The 18,129-nt window shown below is 45.0% G+C and overlaps 1 protein-coding gene across 3 annotated transcripts in view; it reads right to left on the reverse strand.

Moving 5' to 3' along the window:
• Positions 1 to 833: 833 nt before the first annotated feature.
• C5 (complement C5) overlaps positions 834 to 18,129 on the reverse strand; it is a 71,844-nt gene continuing 54,548 nt past the window's right edge. For all 3 annotated transcript variants that reach the window (XM_081180024.1, XM_081180023.1, XM_081180025.1), the window contains exons 33-41: positions 16,612 to 16,684; positions 14,396 to 14,498; positions 13,509 to 13,583; positions 9,514 to 9,619; positions 7,784 to 7,870; positions 6,809 to 6,898; positions 3,691 to 3,774; positions 2,642 to 2,780; positions 834 to 1,662 (exon numbers count right to left, since the gene is read on the reverse strand). In XM_081180024.1, coding sequence (XP_081036150.1) covers positions 1,533 to 1,662; positions 2,642 to 2,780; positions 3,691 to 3,774; positions 6,809 to 6,898; positions 7,784 to 7,870; positions 9,514 to 9,619; positions 13,509 to 13,583; positions 14,396 to 14,498; positions 16,612 to 16,684 — 887 coding nt within the window. In that variant the 3' untranslated portion in view covers positions 834 to 1,532. The remainder of the gene's footprint in view (positions 1,663 to 2,641; positions 2,781 to 3,690; positions 3,775 to 6,808; positions 6,899 to 7,783; positions 7,871 to 9,513; positions 9,620 to 13,508; positions 13,584 to 14,395; positions 14,499 to 16,611; positions 16,685 to 18,129) is intronic.

Below are 18,129 nucleotides of genomic sequence, written 5' to 3' on the forward strand. Positions count from 1 at the left end.
GTTACACAAAGCTAGATAGGAAACCAATTCATTTCCAGAAGGGTAATCTTGGTTTAATAGCCATTTTTTAAAAAAACAAAAAAAAAACCACGCAGAGAGAAATAAGTGGCTTGCCACACATTAGCCTTCAAGGACTAGTATTGGGCGTTTTGGGAGGGCAATCTTTTCAAATTTACTTGTTTCCATATAAACAAATCTGACCAAACGAGCTTGGAGCACTTGCTGGGTTATTGGCCCTGATCTAGAAACCATAGTTTGTAGACCATGCAGCAAGGATGGGAAAACGTTGGCTCTCCATGTAATTGATGGAATCCATCTCCCATAAGTCCCTGATCATTACCTATGCTGGGTGGGGTGCTGGGAATTGGGATCTGGAGAACCAAATCTTCTCCATCCCTGTCTTACAGGATTAGATCTCAACCTGGAGCTCAGTCCAAAAGCAAGATCCACTGGGATAAGTGAGTTTGGATTGTTGGTGGTGGTTCCTGGGCTTTCCTGACTGAGCCCCGACTCAGCCAGGGCTACACAGGTGTAAGTCACTTACCTCAGCTGAACTGAAGATAGGCTGGTGGAAGCCACTCACCCCGGCTTATCCAGCTGAACTTAAACCAGTGTAAGTCCCCCTGAAAGAGGCATTCTGGGGGTATAGCAGGGGCAGGACAGGGCAAGAAGACCTAGACCAACTGGCTTTAAGCTCACTCATATAATGTAGCACCTTGGTGGAACTTAACCAACAAAAAAAGTAGGGCATAAATGACACCAGCTTTCTATAATTAGGGTTGCTCTGCTGCTTGGCTGAAGTTAGATCCATTGAAATCAAGGAGACAAGATCGTTATGATTTAAGTCCCATTTATTTTCTAAACGCTAACAATGGCTTAGAATGTCTCCAGACAGCTGCTGCAATGCATATTCCTAGCAACAACAACAAAAGAGCAAAATGCAAAATATGAATGGTGATAACTTTTGAATGCAGAAGGAAAACATATGGAATAGAGATGGACTCTTGGTGAATTATTAGGATAATTATTAGGATTGTTAGGCTCATCCACACTTTCTCTTGTCCCACTGCTTTCCCCTGAGGAAAACTGCTCTTTAGCACTCAGTCGGAGCAAATGGCAAACCTTGTTTTCTCCAGATTGACTTTTGCTCTGATTTAGTGGTAAAGAGCAGCTTTTCCCTATGTAAGGAGCAGGGCAAGGGGAGAACCACTCAGACCTATGCTATCTAGGCAGGAGACAAGCAGATGTGTGGACAAGTCCAATGTTGGGCAATGTATTATGTATTGGATATTATACATTGTCCACAGTACTGAAGCATGCAACACCTCCCCCCCCCCACTTATATTAAGCTCATTGTATTATAAACACACAAAAACTGGATTCTCAGATACTTCCTAGAAAAATAAGTGCTATTTTATATGTAGACAGATACAGCTCTCCTTGTTTAAAAGGTTGGGAAGAACCATAGGAAAAAACATGTTCCGGCAAGCTTTGATCAGTCTGAAGACTGTTCACAAAAGTTTTTTAGCAATTTAACAACCATTGAGAAAGAGATCTTCCACAAAATCCTCCATTGATTCTACAAAGTCGTGGCACAAAGCACAAGATGAGTCAGTAGGCCACCATTCAATCCATGTCATGGCATCTAATGGATACTGGTATCTACAAAAAAGGGAGAAGGATAGGGGCATTTTAAACCAAGTGAAATAATGGAAGGAAAGCAAACTGCTAAAGTAAATTTGATGGATCTGGCCAATGATGTGTGTCTTGGTCATTTACAGTTAACACTACTGCAAGATGCACTACATGGGACTGTCTTTGAAGAGTGTTCAGATACTTGCGGGTGCAAAAAAATTCATTCTGTTTTAATGCTTAATTTGTTCTAGCAATTTCATTAGTTTCCAAGGGTGGTCATACACCATGTAGGGGGCCTTCTTTGCATCAAAAGGCAGTCTAAAAATATTATCATAACTAAATAAATAAATAAAAACCTGCATGTCTATTTTCTACTGTAGGTAGTACACAGGGCACAATGCTAAAACTGTACTATACATTATGGAACGAGAGATCTCCATTGAACATTTAACTTTATACATTTTAAAGGCTGTCACCAATTAAGTTCTACTCAGAGAAGACCCATTGAAATGAATGGTTTCTCTCTCCACCTCTCTTCACCCCAGTCTGCAAAAAAAACAAAACACCTTTAACTGCTCCCTGAAATACTTTGGGTTGTGACCAACTGAACTGTACTGTACTGAACTGTAGACCTTTTGAAAATAATGGAAATAGTCTGACATTGGGTACAACTCTTTCTCTTGCAATGCAGAGGTGAAGAATATATTTGGGTAATCTCCAAAAGAACACTATTACCACCTCACCTCTTCCCCATCATCCCAAATATTGCTGCTACAATCCTAATGTGTAGAATGGAGTACCCTGTTCAGGTTTCTAAGCAGCTAGCCCTGTTCTCTTCCTGAATACTCCATTTCCCACCCCCTCTTCATTGGGCTATTTATTGGGATCCCTACTTAGGTTTCTCCCCACCCCCACCTACATAAGATACCCTCGACTTTTCTCTAAATTAAAAAAGCCCCGAACATATTCTTTACATATCATGCACTGTAAATCCAAGCTTACTTACTTAGCATTGGCACCATCTCCTATCTTCAAGGCCTCTTTCCCCATGATCAGGTAATTCTCTCCTGGATTAAGCTGAACATCGACACACGAATTCTTTTTAATAAAGATGACTTCTGAGTTCTTCTGAGCAAAAGCCTCCCCTGGAGTAAAAATAGAAGGTTAGAAGGAGCCCAAAGGCCAGCTAGTAGTTCTGTCATTTCTACAAGACAGAACCACAAAGATAAAATTTATATTTATTGTTCTGCCCATGTTTGCCTCTGACCCTGGCATGCAGCCCTCAGAAGGCTGCCCAGATGGGAAGGTGGCCCTTGGGGTGAAAAATGTTTCCCACACCTACTGGGGGCAAAAGAGAAGGAAATGGCCATGACTTCATGCTCTCTTCATGGAATACTTTGGGAGGGGTGGGGATCTTCCTGAGATTAGTAAAGGTAAAGGGACCCCTGACCGTTAAGTCCAGTCGCGGACAACTCTGGGGTTGTGGCGCTCACCTCGCTTTATTGGCCAAGGGAGCCTGCGTACAGCTTCCGGGTCATGTGGCCAGCATGACTAAGCTGCATCTGGCGAAGCCAGAGCAGTGCACAGAAATGCCATTTACCTTCCCGCCAGAGTGGTACCTATTTATCTACTTGCACTTTGACGAGCTTCCGAACTGCTAGGTTGGCAGGAGCAGGGACCGAGCAACGGGAGCTCACCCCGTTGCGGGGATTCAAACCACCGACCTTCCGATCTGCAAGCCCTAGGCTCTGTGTTCCTGAGATTACTGGATGACGACTCCCACCATTCCTTTGGCTAGTTAAACAATCTATGGCCTTCTAAATGGTGGTAGGGTGTTGTTACTATGTTATGTGTTTTTGTGTTTTTATATTGTAAACCACTCTGTGGTCCTTGGATGAAGGGCGGTATAGAAATTTAATCAAACAAACAAACAAATCTCTGGCCATTGGCTTGATGGGGATTGGGACTCCAACAGTAACTGGAAAGCCACAGGGTTTGCTGCTCCCGTTGTATCTTAATGGAATCAATTCAGCTCAGGATAACAAATGCTCTCACCTCTTTTATAGAGATCTAGGACAGTTGCAGTGTATTTAACAAAGCTTCCTTCTGGCTTGGAGGACAGGATATTCACTTTATAGACTACAGAGGAGAAATAATAATAATAAAAAACCAGTAACAACAATGCTGGACAAAGGTTCATTCTTGAGTGTGTTCATTAAAAGTGATGGTAAGAGTCTCTGCATTTTCTCTGAGCAGAGGTGGAAGGCTGCTATCACCAATTCCCACCATCAATAGCAGACAGCATGTTTTCATCTGTGACATCCTGATGATGGAAGTCCAGTTAAGTCATTTTTGTTCCCCTGGGGATTTTAAATAATTGTTTGTATTTTAAAATGTTGTATTTTAAGTTTTGTATTCAAAGTCACAAGAGGACTACCTTCAATGTGGGCTGAGGAGGATCCAGTTGTTCAGCTCCACTCCACTGCCACATGAGCGGGCTCTGATGCATAGTAGGAAAAGGTCAAAGGGCAACACCAGGATTCCCCCATGGTCATCTTGTAGGTTTCCCTTTGGGGCTTCTGGTTGCTACTGTGAGAACGGACTAGATGGGATCTTTGAACTGACCCAGCAGGGCTCTTTTATAGTCTGAAGACCAGCCTTAGGGCAGGAAATGCCCCCTAAATAATCCTGGCACCTTGTTACTTATATTCCTGAACCAGATTTGAGCGCAACTTTTGCTGTGGGGGTCTTTTGTAAGTTGTCTGAGAGCCTCCTGGTGCTATAACGCAGGATATAAGTATTCTAAATAAAAATTTAAAAGGGCTGAAAGGTTGCTGAATTTTAAACACTAGACATTAAATTTTCACTGTTGGTTTAGTTAGTATTTGGGCCATTTGCTTACAGGATTTAATTTGCTTTATTGCACACCTTATTGGGATTTTTTTTTAAAAAATTAAAATTTAAAATTAATTTTAAAAATTTAAAATCAGTTAATTAATTTAATTAATTAATTAAAATTAATTAATATTTCCCCATATTACAGTAAAATAACAACTACAAAAATCAAATAAATAGAATATGGAGTCATCTCTTAAAAGTAATTATTGGATAACTCCCAGGTCACCCTTAACTACAGAGTGATTAAGTAGTCAGACTATCTGTCTCACTGTTATCAATCACTAAATAATTATCTTCTGTCAGCAGGAGCTAACAGAGAGACAGCCGAATCACTATTCCTCTCTCCTGGAAGTCCACACATCTTATTGTTTTAATTGGCATTACAAACTGTCCTGACATATATAAATATAAAATTAAAGATCATCTCCAGAGGGTGGAAAGTTTGGGCATTTGCTAGAATCCCAAGAACAGCAGAGGAGCCTGAAACCCTAAGAGTGCAACCATTTCCATATTTTTCAGAGTATCCAAGATAATCAAATGCAATACAAGAAAATGAGTACTTTTAATACCCTGCCTTTTTCACATGGGAGGGAGGCTGCACCCGAGGGTCCCAAAATCACTGGCCAGTAAGATTTTACAATATCTGAACCTGATTTCCATGTTGCATGCTTGCCGGAACACACTAAAATGGAGGCAGCCAATATGTTGCCCTCAAGATGCTAGACTACAGCTGGCAACAGCCCTGGAGATCTGAACATGCTCATAAAGGTAAAGGTAAAGGGACCCCTGACCATTAGGTCTAGTCATGGCCAACTCTGGGGTTGCGGCGCTCATCTCGCTTTACTGGCTGAGGGAGCCGGCATACAGCTTCCGGGTCATGTGGCCAGCATGACTAAGCCACTTCTGGCGAACCAGAGCAGTGCACGGAAGCGCCATGCTAATAATTTGCTCTTAAACATTCTCAGGCACAATCTGAGGCCACTGTATCATACTATAGTACCCAACTCCAAACCACAGTGTTGCTCCTTTACTCCAGTGTTGCTCCAATCCCATTTTTGATGGGGGGGGGGTGTTCTGAGCATCATTAAGCCCTAACTGAGAAATAAAATAATTCAGTTGATAATTAATGCTAGATCAGGCTGGAAGGTCTCCTAGATCAAGCTGACCCAGACACTACCACCTAGAATCTTACAGCAGCTCTGGAGTGCAGAATATACTTTTCCATGGGTCTTGAAGCTTGCAAAGGATGTGGACAGAGGCTGAACCTCTTCTGAGCATGCTAAGACTGGTCAGGTCTCTTTAAACAGAGGTTGGATCAGTCAGGACCATGGACAGCTCCCAGTGGGCCCTACTAGCTCAAGGATTCACTCCTGTTGGGGGTGTTGTCTAGCAGAGAGCTGGAGCCTTCAGCCTTTGAGTCAAGTATGAAGGCCCACATCCTCAGACTGGGAGATCACAGGGGGAAGTGCTGAAGGGTACTGTGTCTCTTTGTGACACAGCCTGTACCTCTTCTGCTTCATGGCACCATGATTACACAAACATAAGAAGAGCCCTGCTAGATCAGGTTGTAGGCCCATCTAGTCCACAATCCTATTCTTCTTTAGTCCACAACCCTGTTCTCACAGTGGATGACATGATGGCAAGCACATAAGTCTCAACAGGAAACACACAATCAGGACCTGATAGCAACAGAATTCTCCCTGCTTGTACTTCCCAGCAACCCATATTGCCTCTGACTCTTGAGGGAGAATATATCCATCATGGCTAGGAGACATTGATGGCCTTCTCCTCCATGAATTTGTCTAATCCTGTATTCCAGCTTCCTGGACGGCTTTTAAAACACTGCCCTGCTAGTCAGATTCTAGCTGTCATCAAGTCAGCTGTCTGAGGGACAAACTGCCCTGTGCTCCTGGCTTGGTCATTAACACCAGTTCTGTTCCTGGATCTGATGAAGGAAGGGTGCTTTCAGGGAAGAGGCTGTTCTTTATCAAGCCCAAGATCACAATAACCACCACTGACACTGGCTGTAACTTTAATAACTATAACTTGGAATACCTTGTGTTTGTGCTTGCTTTCCCCTCCTCCCTCCCACTCCTTTCTCCTTGTGTGTCGTGTATTTTTAGACTGTGAGCCTGACAGGAGGGGCTACCTTCATACTATTTTTAAAGCCTTTCTTGAACCCTTTTTAGTTGAAAGGCAGAGTAAAAATGCTGAAAGTAAATATGTGTGTGTGGGGGGGGGGACGAATAGCATGCACCAACCCTCAAAATCTTACCATATGCAATGTCCTTCTGGCATGCCACTTCATTCCGAGAATTGAAACTTATAGACCCATCCAGTCTTTTCTGCATGCGGCCACATTCCGCTATATTTGATCAAAACAGAGAAACAGCACAAGAAGAAACTTTTTGCCTTATTCCAACTTCCTTCCCCCATCCCACCCCAATTTCTGCTTAAGTTGTTCAAGTTCAGCGAACCAAGAGAATCTTTTAATTCTTCCTACAAATTAAAGGACAGGGGTCTAAAAAATCAGCCCAATAAGGCTGAGCGACCTCAGCAGCCATGGAATGCTGAATTACTACTGTGGGAGGGGAACAGAATGGAATGGCTTGAAGGTTGGTGTTGCTGGCTGGAACATTTTGTTGTAGCTCACACTTATAAATTCCTATTAACAGCAGGAAACACTTTCACACTAAGGCCCTCAATGCAATGAGTCACATTACACGATCCTGTAAAATATTAGCAATTTAAACGCTGGCAGCAATGTCACTTGGGAAGTGAGTTACACTGAAGTCAGTAGGAATTTACTTGCATGTAGAGTGAGGGAGATATTTGATTCCATTCTTATTTAAAGCCGAATTTATCAAATTTGCACTTTCCAAAACAATATGAGAACCAAAACACGACAACCCTCAAAATGTGCACTTATCTGAAATTTGCTATGCTGTTCTACATCCAAACAGTATTTTTATATATTAGGGGAACATGTGCACAAATATGAATATATTAGTGAAAATAACATACAAAAAGGCATTCTGCAAGCCATTTCTCCTAATATATTAGTCAAAACTGATTTAAAAATTGTTTATTGGAAAAAATGTTGAAGAAATTTTATTAGGTTTTTTTTTTAAGGAAAATTTGCAAATTGCTACAGAAATGTGGAGAACTGAACTGAAGATTGGAAAAATCAAACAGAGAGAACTAAAGCTGGCAAATTATTCCATCCCCATTTGCAGGGAAACATTTTTACCTTCCATACATTTGCACTCTACCCCTTCACAGAGTCTTACGAGTGAGTCTTCTCCATAAGGATCGTAAAATACAGAGCACTGTTTATCTGTGGGAAATCAAAGTTTCAGAAAGACAGAGAGTGGTGGTTGCCAAAGTCCCACGAGCCAAGATGTAAACAAGAATACAGAGCAATTCTACTCAGAAACTCAGAAAGAATTCGGAGCCCTAATGAGGACCAAATAAGATGTGAAATTGTGGACATGACTGCAATTAGCACACGTGTCTTTTGTTATGTAAACAGCAGCAGATAAAAAGCCTGAGAAGCTTTGGAGTAGTGTGGTGTGGCTAGGGGGAGTTTTTCTCTCACCTCTTCAAAGCTACTGTTTGCATTTCAGGGGAAACTCCTCTTGACACCAAAGGGAGTTGCTTCCCACGAAAAGCAAACAACTACAGAGAGGAGATTTTTGTTGCGATCATGACAAAGAGGGAAAGAATTCAACTCCCCCACCCCACAGCTCCATGGCCACTCCCGACTTCTTCATAGCAACTATTTCCATAACCGAGAACCCTGTGTAATTAATTGCATTCGTGCAATTAATGTAATGTCACATTTGGTCCTGGAGATCACACCACTCTGACTGGTGCATGACTGGCTTCAGACATGACAGAGGTGTGGCTCAAGTGCCCTTGGGCTGGCCCTCTGATGGTCTTACCCAGCGGAGGCAGCACTAGTGTAAGCAGCACCAGGTGGCTAGGGGCAGCCCCCATTCCCAGTAATATCCTCTATATAGTGTTGCTCCAGGGCACTGTGGGAAATTAAAATGGCAGCTAAGCCCAGTCACCTGCTTGGGGAGCTGGGCCAGGCAAATTTATTTCCAGGAGGGCTCAGGGCAGGGATCAATGATGGACCCTCCTGAGATGCCAGAGTCCTGGCAGCTGCTCAAGGATGCAAGCACTAGTGCAAGTCCAGCTGTGAAGATCAAGTGGGGAAAGGGAACAGAGGGAAGCTGCCTTAACCCCTGTCAAACCACTGCTTCATCTAGCCCAGCACTGTCAACACTCAATGGCAGTGGTCCTCCAGGTCTTCAGAAAGAGGTCCTTCCAAGACCTGCCTGGATTGAAATTTGGACCTCTTGCACCCAAAGCCTGCTATATACTGCCATAGAGCAATGGTCCGTTGCTTAGGGCAGAGTTCTCAAAACTTTTCATGCTGGTGACACACTTTTTAGGCATGCATCATTTCGAGACACAGTAATTCAGTTTTACTAGCAAACCAAACTGTTATGTACTGAGTTGAATAGGATCCAAAATGCAGCAGTCTGATTGGTCCTAGAACAATAGGATTCAGAATGCAGCAGTCTGATTGGTCCTAGAACAATAGGATCCAGAATGCAGCAGTCTGATTGGTCCGCAGGAGCCACCCAATCCAGCTCCACGTGGAAGTGAATCCGCAACCTGACTGGCCTACAGGAGAATCCCGGAATTAGCCAATCATGTGGGCCCCATTGTGTAAATAATGTATATAAAGCAGGCATTTTGGGGGAACTTCCATTCCTCGCTACTATGAGCTGAATAATGAGCATGAAATCCACGCTCGACTCCGAGTATATTTCACAAACTAACTCCTTTCCAGCCCTGGTAGAAGAGCAGAGAGCATTCACACGACACACCTACACACTGCAGCCAACACACTAACGTGTTGTGACACACAGTTTGGAAAGCTCTGGCTTAGAGGAACTGTCTCCTTACCAGGGGTGTGGTATTCATACACTGTGAAGCTTCCTGGGCTTGCCATTCCAACACGGAATACTTCTGTTACTCGGAACCCAATGCACAGAAATTCATTTGCTGGAATCTTATTGGAAACAGAAAACAAGTTAGGATGGATTGACTTGAGGAATTTCCCCACAACCATGGGGCCTATTTTTCCCCAATCTCCTTGCATTGTAAGTCCAGAGAGCCAGAGTTCATTCATGCAAAACAGTCATGGGGAAGAAATTTAAATTTAGCCCCTGCAAAAAAATATTCAATGAAATCTACTTGTGGTGTATGGCAAAAAGGTGGCATCATGCAGGGCAATGTGCCCCCCCCCCCGCTAATTCCACACAAACATCCTCCCTACAAGTACAGGGCAGTATCCAAATCACTCTTTCCATTAGTATAAGGATTTCCATTCTTACAATGAAACCTCATCACAGCGCCCTCCCCAAATCTGCTCTGAATGGTTAGTGCTGAGCTAAGCAATGGCTTGGTGTGTTGTCCAAACCCAGGTTCATGGTTTAGCTCTCTCCAAACTAACCAAATGCTGTATGCGACAGCTAAACTGCAACCTCAGGAACCTGCCTTATACAGAGTCAGATAGGAGGTCCATCTAGCCCAATACTGCCCACACTATCTGAGAGTGGATCCCCTGGAAATCAGGCACGCGTGTTTCTGAGCCCTATCTGGAGACACCAGTGATAAAGCCTGGACCTTCTGCATCATCATCATCTTACTGACCCAGAAACTCCAGCGGGTGCAGAATGCCGCGACGAGACTCCTTACAGGCTCCTCACTGCGAGATCACATTCACCTGGTGCTATACCAGCTGCACTGGCTCCCGGTGGGGTACAGGATCAGGTTTAAGGTGCTGGTTTTAATCTTTAAAGCCCTATACGGCCTAGGACCCTCGTACCTACGGGACCGCCTCTCCTGGTATGTCCCACAGAGGAACTTACGGTCTTCAAACAAAAACATCCTGAAGGTCCCAGGCCACAGAGACGTTAGGCTGGCCTCAGCTAGAGCCAGGGTTTTTTCGGCTGTGGCTCCGATCTGGTGGAACGCTCTGTCACAAGAGACTAGGGCCCTGCGGGACTTGACATCTTTCCACAGGGCCTGCAAGACAGAGCTGTTCCACCAGGCCTTTGGTCAGGGCACAGCCTGACTCCCTCCCTTGGCAATCTTCACAGAACTTTAGCCTAATGGTTGCCATCAATTTGAATTGAATTAATTTTATAATGAAATGATTTTAGAATGTTGTACTATTTTATTGTTGTTAGCCGCCCTGAGCCCGGCTTCGGCTGGGGAGAGCGGGATATAAATAAAATTTATTATTATTATTACTTTTATTTGTACCCCACCCACCTGACCCAACCACTCTGGGTGGTTCTGCCACCAAGCTATGGACCTTCCCATGGCTCAGCTCAGCATAATAGTGCAAGCAACAAAATGCCCAGGGAGAAGCAAAGTGGCCATAGTCTTCTCTTCCAGAGCCTACACATTTTGCACTAAGCCATGGACTGACTTAAGTGCAAATCAGGCAAACCTAACCACCTCTCCCCCTGCCACTGCAATTTGGAACACAAAATGCAACTGTATTTGAGTAAAAGGTGGAAAATATTGGGATATCCGGTCATGGCCAGCTTGCATCACATTGTAGTCTGGCCTCAAGTATCTCAGTCGTTGGCACGTTTTTAATTTGTTTTTAAAGTTTCTAGCCATTGGTTTTCACTGGTTAGGAAAGATGCCTCAGTACCCTGAAAAACTCAGTCCTCTACAGTGGTGCCTCGCAAGACGAAAAGAATCCGTTCTGTGATTCTCTTAGTCTAGCAGTTTTTTTCGTCTTGCGAAGCAAGCCCATTGAAGGATTAGCGGATTAGCGCTATTAGCGGCTTTTAGAGGCTTTTAGAGGCTTTTAGCGGCTTATCTGCTGATCGGATCAGCTGATAAGCGGCTTAGCGGCTTAGAAAAGGGGGGGAGGGGAAAAAACCAGCAGGAACTCGCAAGACATTGTCGTCTTGCGAAGCAAGCCCATAGGAAATTTGTTTTGCGAAGCACCTCCAAAACGGAAAACTCTTTTGTCTAGCGAGTTTTCCGTCTTGCGAGGCATTCGTCTTGCGGGGCACCACTGTATTCCCCTTTTTTGATACCTGAAAGAATGCTCTATGCAGATTTGGAAACCTGGCATAACAGATCATAATTAATTATTAATAATACACTGCATGATGATAATGATAATAACAATGAATTACAAGTCAACCCTACCCTTCCTCCCAAGCAACAAACACCAGACTGGTAAAACAATGTTGCGTGTCAAGACCCCAAGGCCTCCCCCTTATGTTGAATAATGTGGACACTGTATATTGGGTTAATGGGCAAAATTTAGGCCACAACTTTATTGGTTGCAGAATGTGAGTGGTATTGGCTTAGGCGCTGGAATTGAACTGACTACCGGTATATCTGACTCCTGCATGCCATGCAGGAAGTCTCACAAGGGTTAACCACCAGTAGGGGGAGCCCTGTTGATGTACATCAGGGACGTCCAACAGGTCGATCATGATCTACTGGTAGATCCCCGGGAGGTCTTGGTTGATCGTGGTCAATCGCTGGGTCCCTTTCCTTAGCGTTGGTAAAATAGAATCTTGCCCTGCCCACCATTGTTGCATGAGCTGCAGAACAGAAGATGGAGTTTACTCAGCGAGTAAGCTCTTTCTCCCTTGAGCTTAGGCTTGAATTCACAAAAATCTGTGCTTTCCTCCTACCTAAAAAAGCTCAACAACTTTGACCTGAACCCCCAAAAAGATCAATGCCAGTTTTTAATTCTGTGAGTAGATCGCAGTCTCTTGGGAGTTGTCCACCCCTGATGTACATCAACTCAGAGCTCCCCCCAGGGTCACCAGAAGGTCGTGCCATGGCCCTAACCTCCACCTGGGTTTCGGACAGGAACCACGACCCCCGGCTTCCTTTAATGGAATACCCTTTTAAATGGAGGGGCAGGTGATGGCCACACCTCCCCTCCCCCAAACCAGGTTTTTACCAATGCCTAACCACCAAACCTTGGGACGTGGGTGGCGCTGTGGGTTAAACCACAGAGCCTAGGACTTGCTGATCAGAAGGTCGGTGGTTCGAATCTCCACAACAGGTGAGCTCCCGTTGCTCGGTCCCAGCTCCTGCCAACCTAGCAGTTTGAAAGCACGTCAAAGTGCAAGTAGATAAATAGGTACCACTCCGGCAGGAAGGTAAACGGCGCTTCCGTGCACTGCTCTGGTTCGCCAGAAGCGGCTTAGTCATGCTGGCCACATGACCCAGAAGCTGTATGCCGGCTCCCTCGGCCAATAAAGCGAGATGAGCGCCGCAACCCCAGAGTCAGTCACCACTGGACCTAATGGTCAGGGGTCCCTTTACCTTTACCTAACAACTAAACCTTACAAAAGTTGTGACGAAAACCAAATGGCCAGTGCCAATTTGCCAAGTGGAAAAATTCCTACCAGGCCCCTCAACAGCAACCAACTGAGGTCCATAGCAAGGCCAATATGACGAACACATGAAAAGAGGGCGGGAGATCAGCGGAAGCCAGAACCAGAAGGGAGACCCCCCCCCACGCAGCTGTTTAAAAGGGGTAAGCCATGCCCCCCAGCCAACCAGATTTGCTGGCTGGGGGCCGTGATGTGGCTGGTGTCTCCCTAATGACGAGGGGGCTTAGCCCAGCCCCCGCTTAGTGGGCCTGCCGGCAACACCACCCACTGGGAAGTGGACCAGCCTTATCCAAAAAAAAACAACACTTTAAAAAATCAAAAACTTATGTTTTTGCCCAAATCAGTTTCCCCCTACACCAGTTGCACAACTTGGTGGATAATTCTGAGATACTGGTTCATGATAAGAATTAGGAGAAGATCCAGCCCTGTCACAGAAGAACTGGAAAATGATTATAACCGATGAAACATTTTATTTTAATGAAAAGGACAGAGAAGCCATAGAGAACCTACCGAGTCTATTTGCACCAGAACATGTCCATTGGTTATCTCATAGCTTGCAATCAACTGGTCAATGTTATTTGCAAGCTGAGCAGGGAGAGAGAGAGAGAGATAATTCAGCAACTAGTTTTGGTTGTGACCACAAGAACAACTATATTAACATATACAGTGCCTTCTTTCTAGGGAAAAATAGTTCCAGTACTCACTGACAGCGCCTGCACCCGCCCCGCCACAACCATCATGAGCTCTGCCAGCGAGGCAACCAGGGCACATGTGGCTAGCAGAGAGGGCAGGGCAGTGTGTCACATGCTGTGTCGCCCACTCTCACACTCCTTGGGGAGTGGGACACTTGCATTCCAGCCAGCCCTGGGGAGGAAAAGGTGTTGGTAGTGCATACTAGAGCATACTACCAGAAAAAAAGCACAGACTCTATAGCAGAAAGCCGTAAAAATAGGCTATGATGGTGCAAGTGGAATTGGGTTAAACTGGTAATCTAACCTGAACTGGGCTGGTTTCAGCTTGAGGGAGGCCTTGTCAAGAGGTTGCCTGATGGACCGCCTCTTACACTGGAGGATCCCCAGACTTGGGGTTACCCAGTGGCAGTGGAAAGTGACAACATGCTGCCATTTTATTTTTTTCACAATGCCCCAGGACAACATGGTGCATAGGACTGCAGAGCTACTAGCCACAATGGCCATGTTCTCCCTCCAGAGTCAGAGTCAGAGTTGCCAGGAATCACAAGTAGGGGGAGATCTCAGGTCCTGCTTGGGGACTTTCCACTGGGACATCTGGTTGGCTGTTGTGAGAACAGAGTGCTGGACCAGACGGGCCTTTGGCCTGATCCAGCAGAGCTATTCTGGTGTTGTTATTTATTTAACAGGTGTGACCACCTTCCTTACAATAGATAAGTCTTCTGTGTTTGCTTCCAATCCACTGATAAGAGATATATCCATCACGGCATGGGAGGAGGCAGACTGGGGTTCTCCTCTGATAGGCTTGTACCTACACAGGGTGAAAGCAGAACAAGACCCTGATTCCATGAAGAGAACAACCTTCTCCCACTCTGGTTCCAACATACATCCTCTACCTATTCATTACTAATATGCCTCTGAATACCAGCTACCCCTTCCATTGAATACACCCACTTAAACATGCCCAGCTTTCATGCCAGAATCAGATACTTACCTTCTTTCATTCTGAATAGAGAAGCACATAGATGACAAGTGTATATGCAGGGGCAAAGGGAGTATACCCACACTATGTTGTGGTCCTGTCTTTTTCTCCGCTCTTAGTTGTGGCAGCTATTATGCCATGCTCCCCATGGCAGCCATTTTGTGACTGCTGCCATAACACTCTAAAATTCCAAATGCGCCCACTCACTCAAAAAGGTTCATGGCCCCTGGCTTAGATGATTTGGGATGTATCCAACTAAGTTTCTACCTATAGACCTACTGAAATGGGCCCAAATCAGTCATGACTATTAATTTCAACAAGTTTACTCCATGTAGGACTAACAGTGGATGTAACCCTTGGGATGTAATGATCTCTGCTACATCCTCTGCTACGCTGACTTAAAAAATATGGCTAGCCAGCCCTGCTGCATTTGGGAGACACACGTACCTATCCTGCTGAGCTGGTTCTTGACAGGTGTGCCAAGGTCCAACACTGGGCACATTAATGGATGTGTTTCCAATTCATGGAGGGTGGCAGAAAGCCCTAAAGGTTCCCCAGACTAGAACAATTCTATGAATTCAAAAATCAGTGGTGTTGTATCCAAACAAGTTTTAGACTAGAGCCCATGAAATGAATGGAACGAAGTTAGTCATGCCCATTGATTTCAATCTGAGTAAGACTTATATGGATGTAGCACAGTAAAACTATATCTAAATGGAAAATGAAAACCAGAATAAGCAATCATATAAGATCAGAAGGTCGGCGGTTCGAATCCCCGCAACGGGGTGAGCTCCTGTTGCTCGGTCCCTGCTCCTGCCAACCTAGCAGTTTGAAAGCACGTCACAGTGCAAGTAGATAAATAGGTATCGCTCCAGCGGGAAGGTAAACGGCGTTTCCATGCGCTGCTCTGGTTCGCCAGAAGCGGCTTAGTCATGCTGGCCACATGACCCGGAAGCTGTATGCCGGCTCCCTCGGCCAGTAAAGCGAGATGAGCACTGCAACCCCAGAGTCGTCCGCAGCTGGACCTAATGGTCAGGGGTCCCTTTACCTTTACTTTAAGACTCAAAAAGAATGGATCGATCTAATATCCCTAACCCTTCTGTAACAGCTATTCTGACCACCAACATTATAATTAATCCATCTTTTCATCTCTTCAGCTCCTGTTTAACCGCCTGTCTTTCTCAACAGACCCCCACCCCATCCCACCCCCTGCAAAAGTCATGCATTCTTGGCTCCACTCACTATTTCACCACACACCACAGCTGCCAATCATTCTTCCATGTGTTCTCCTTTGACATGGAGACTAGTAGTAGGGCCAGTCCTCAGCCAGCCCCCACCTTCCTGCCTTCTTATATACAAACATACATACATGCACACAAACATTTTACTTGTAGGCCACCTTTCCATAGTTCAAACCATGCTCAAGGCACCTGGCACCTTACAACATGGGGGGGGGGGGAATTATGTAATTACAAATGTAACAAAAATAGCCGTAAGCAATAAATAAAAGAGCAAAAAGTACACAGCCACATCAAACATTTTCACATAAACCATAACCTCTAAAATAAAGATACAAAAAAGTAATATCAATAACAGCAACAGCCCCCTTCCACATGAAAGCCCCCAGCCCAAGAGTCTGTTCGGCAGTCTCAGCCTTTGTAGCTGGAGTCAGTCAGGGCCCCTCCCTCCCAGGCAAGGTGGGAAAAGGCCTGCAAAGAAAGGATCAGGTCTTCGAGGACTCACAGCCAAGATGAATAACCAGTTCAGAGGGTCGCACTGCCTGTTAGCCTCTTCCTTTCTAGCCTCAGTGTTGCCCTTGCAAAACTCAGAAGTACATAAACAAATCCAAAATAAGACACTTGTTTCCCAACCACCCTACCCTGGCATTTCTGACAACTGGCACACAGAGTGACAGGCGCTCTCTTGGCTCATCTGGACTTACTTTGCACAGGCCGTCAAGTGCTTTGCTTCATCCAAGTAGCTGGAGGAAGAGCTCCTCCCGTCGATATTCATTTCTGCAAATGCAACAGCAGGATGTATTTGCCCAGGCTTTTCAAATCCATTGTCCAGTACACAGATTTCTAAATGGTTACAACAACCCTGAGTCCTGGTTCTGTACACTCAACTGGAGGAAACTAATTAGTTCCAAAGTCTGAGCTTTTTTAAAATAACAACAACAACAACAACAACAACAACACCACATTGGCTCCCAGTACGTTTCTGAGCACAGTTCAAAGTGTTGGTGCTGACCTTTAAAGCCCTAAATGGCCTCGGTCTAGTATACCTGAAGGAGCGTCTCCACCCCCATCGTTCTGCCAAGACACTGAGGTCCAATGCCGAGGGCCTTCTGGTGGTTCCCTAACTGCGAGAAGCCACGTTACAGGGAACCAGGCAGAGGGCCTTCTTGGTGGTGGCACCTGCCCTGTGGAACGCCCTCCCACCAAATGTCAAAGAGAAACAACTACCAAACTTTTAGAAGACATCTGAAGGGAGTCCTGTTTAGGGAAGCTTTTAATGTTTAACAGACTTTGGATTTTAATATTTTGTTGGAAGCCGCCCAGAGTGGCTGGGGAAACCCAGCCAGATGGGTGGGGTTTAAAATAATAATAATAATAATAATAATAATAATAATAATAATAATAATAATAATATACAGCCCTGCAGTTCAAACCAGGATTTCAGAAGGTGCTCATCACTCAGGCAGGTGTGGGGAAACCCTTTACATCCTAAGCACCACATTCCTATCTGGACAACATTTTGGGGGCCACATGGCAGTGTTAGGTGGCAGGCCAAGGCAAAAGTGAGTGGAACAACAAATGTAAAATTTTACTTTTGCACGTTAGGGTATGTTCTACACATATTCACACACCTTCATTCAGGCAAGCAGAAAGAGTTATCAGAATTCAAGGACACCTTCAAACCTGGCATAAACACTCACAGAATATAATCATAGAATTGTAGTGTTGGGAGGGACCCCGAGGATTATGGAGTCCAACCGCCTCACTAAAGGTGTGAAACAAGGCTGGTGATGGGGGTGTGACCTGGAGAGAGTCTCAAGGGCCAGGCTGAGAGGCCTGGTGGGCTGCATCTGGCCCTGGGACCTTAGGTTTCCTAGTCTTGATTTATGGAATTTGAACACAAATACACTCCTCCAATGCAGAATTGAGGACACCAAATCCCATTTTAAAAAGGAAGTGCTATTGGAATGTTATTTCCCCCACCCCCACCCCACACACCCTAAATTTCAAATTAGGGTCAGGAGATCACTGGCAAATTAGGAATAGGCTTCTATACAGTCAAGAGATCAGCAGAAGAAGTTGAGATAGGTACAGCTCCTGGAACAGGAGAGGTGTGCAGGGATCAGAGAAAGGTGAGCAGATGGGTGTCAGATTTACCATATTTTGGACTCCTTGAGAAATTCGCCCACCTGAATGGGACACAGCTGTGGGCAGCCTGAGGA

This window comes from Podarcis bocagei (genome assembly GCF_964188305.1).
Source record: "Podarcis bocagei genome assembly, chromosome: Z".
NCBI lineage: Eukaryota > Metazoa > Chordata > Lepidosauria > Squamata > Lacertidae > Podarcis > Podarcis bocagei.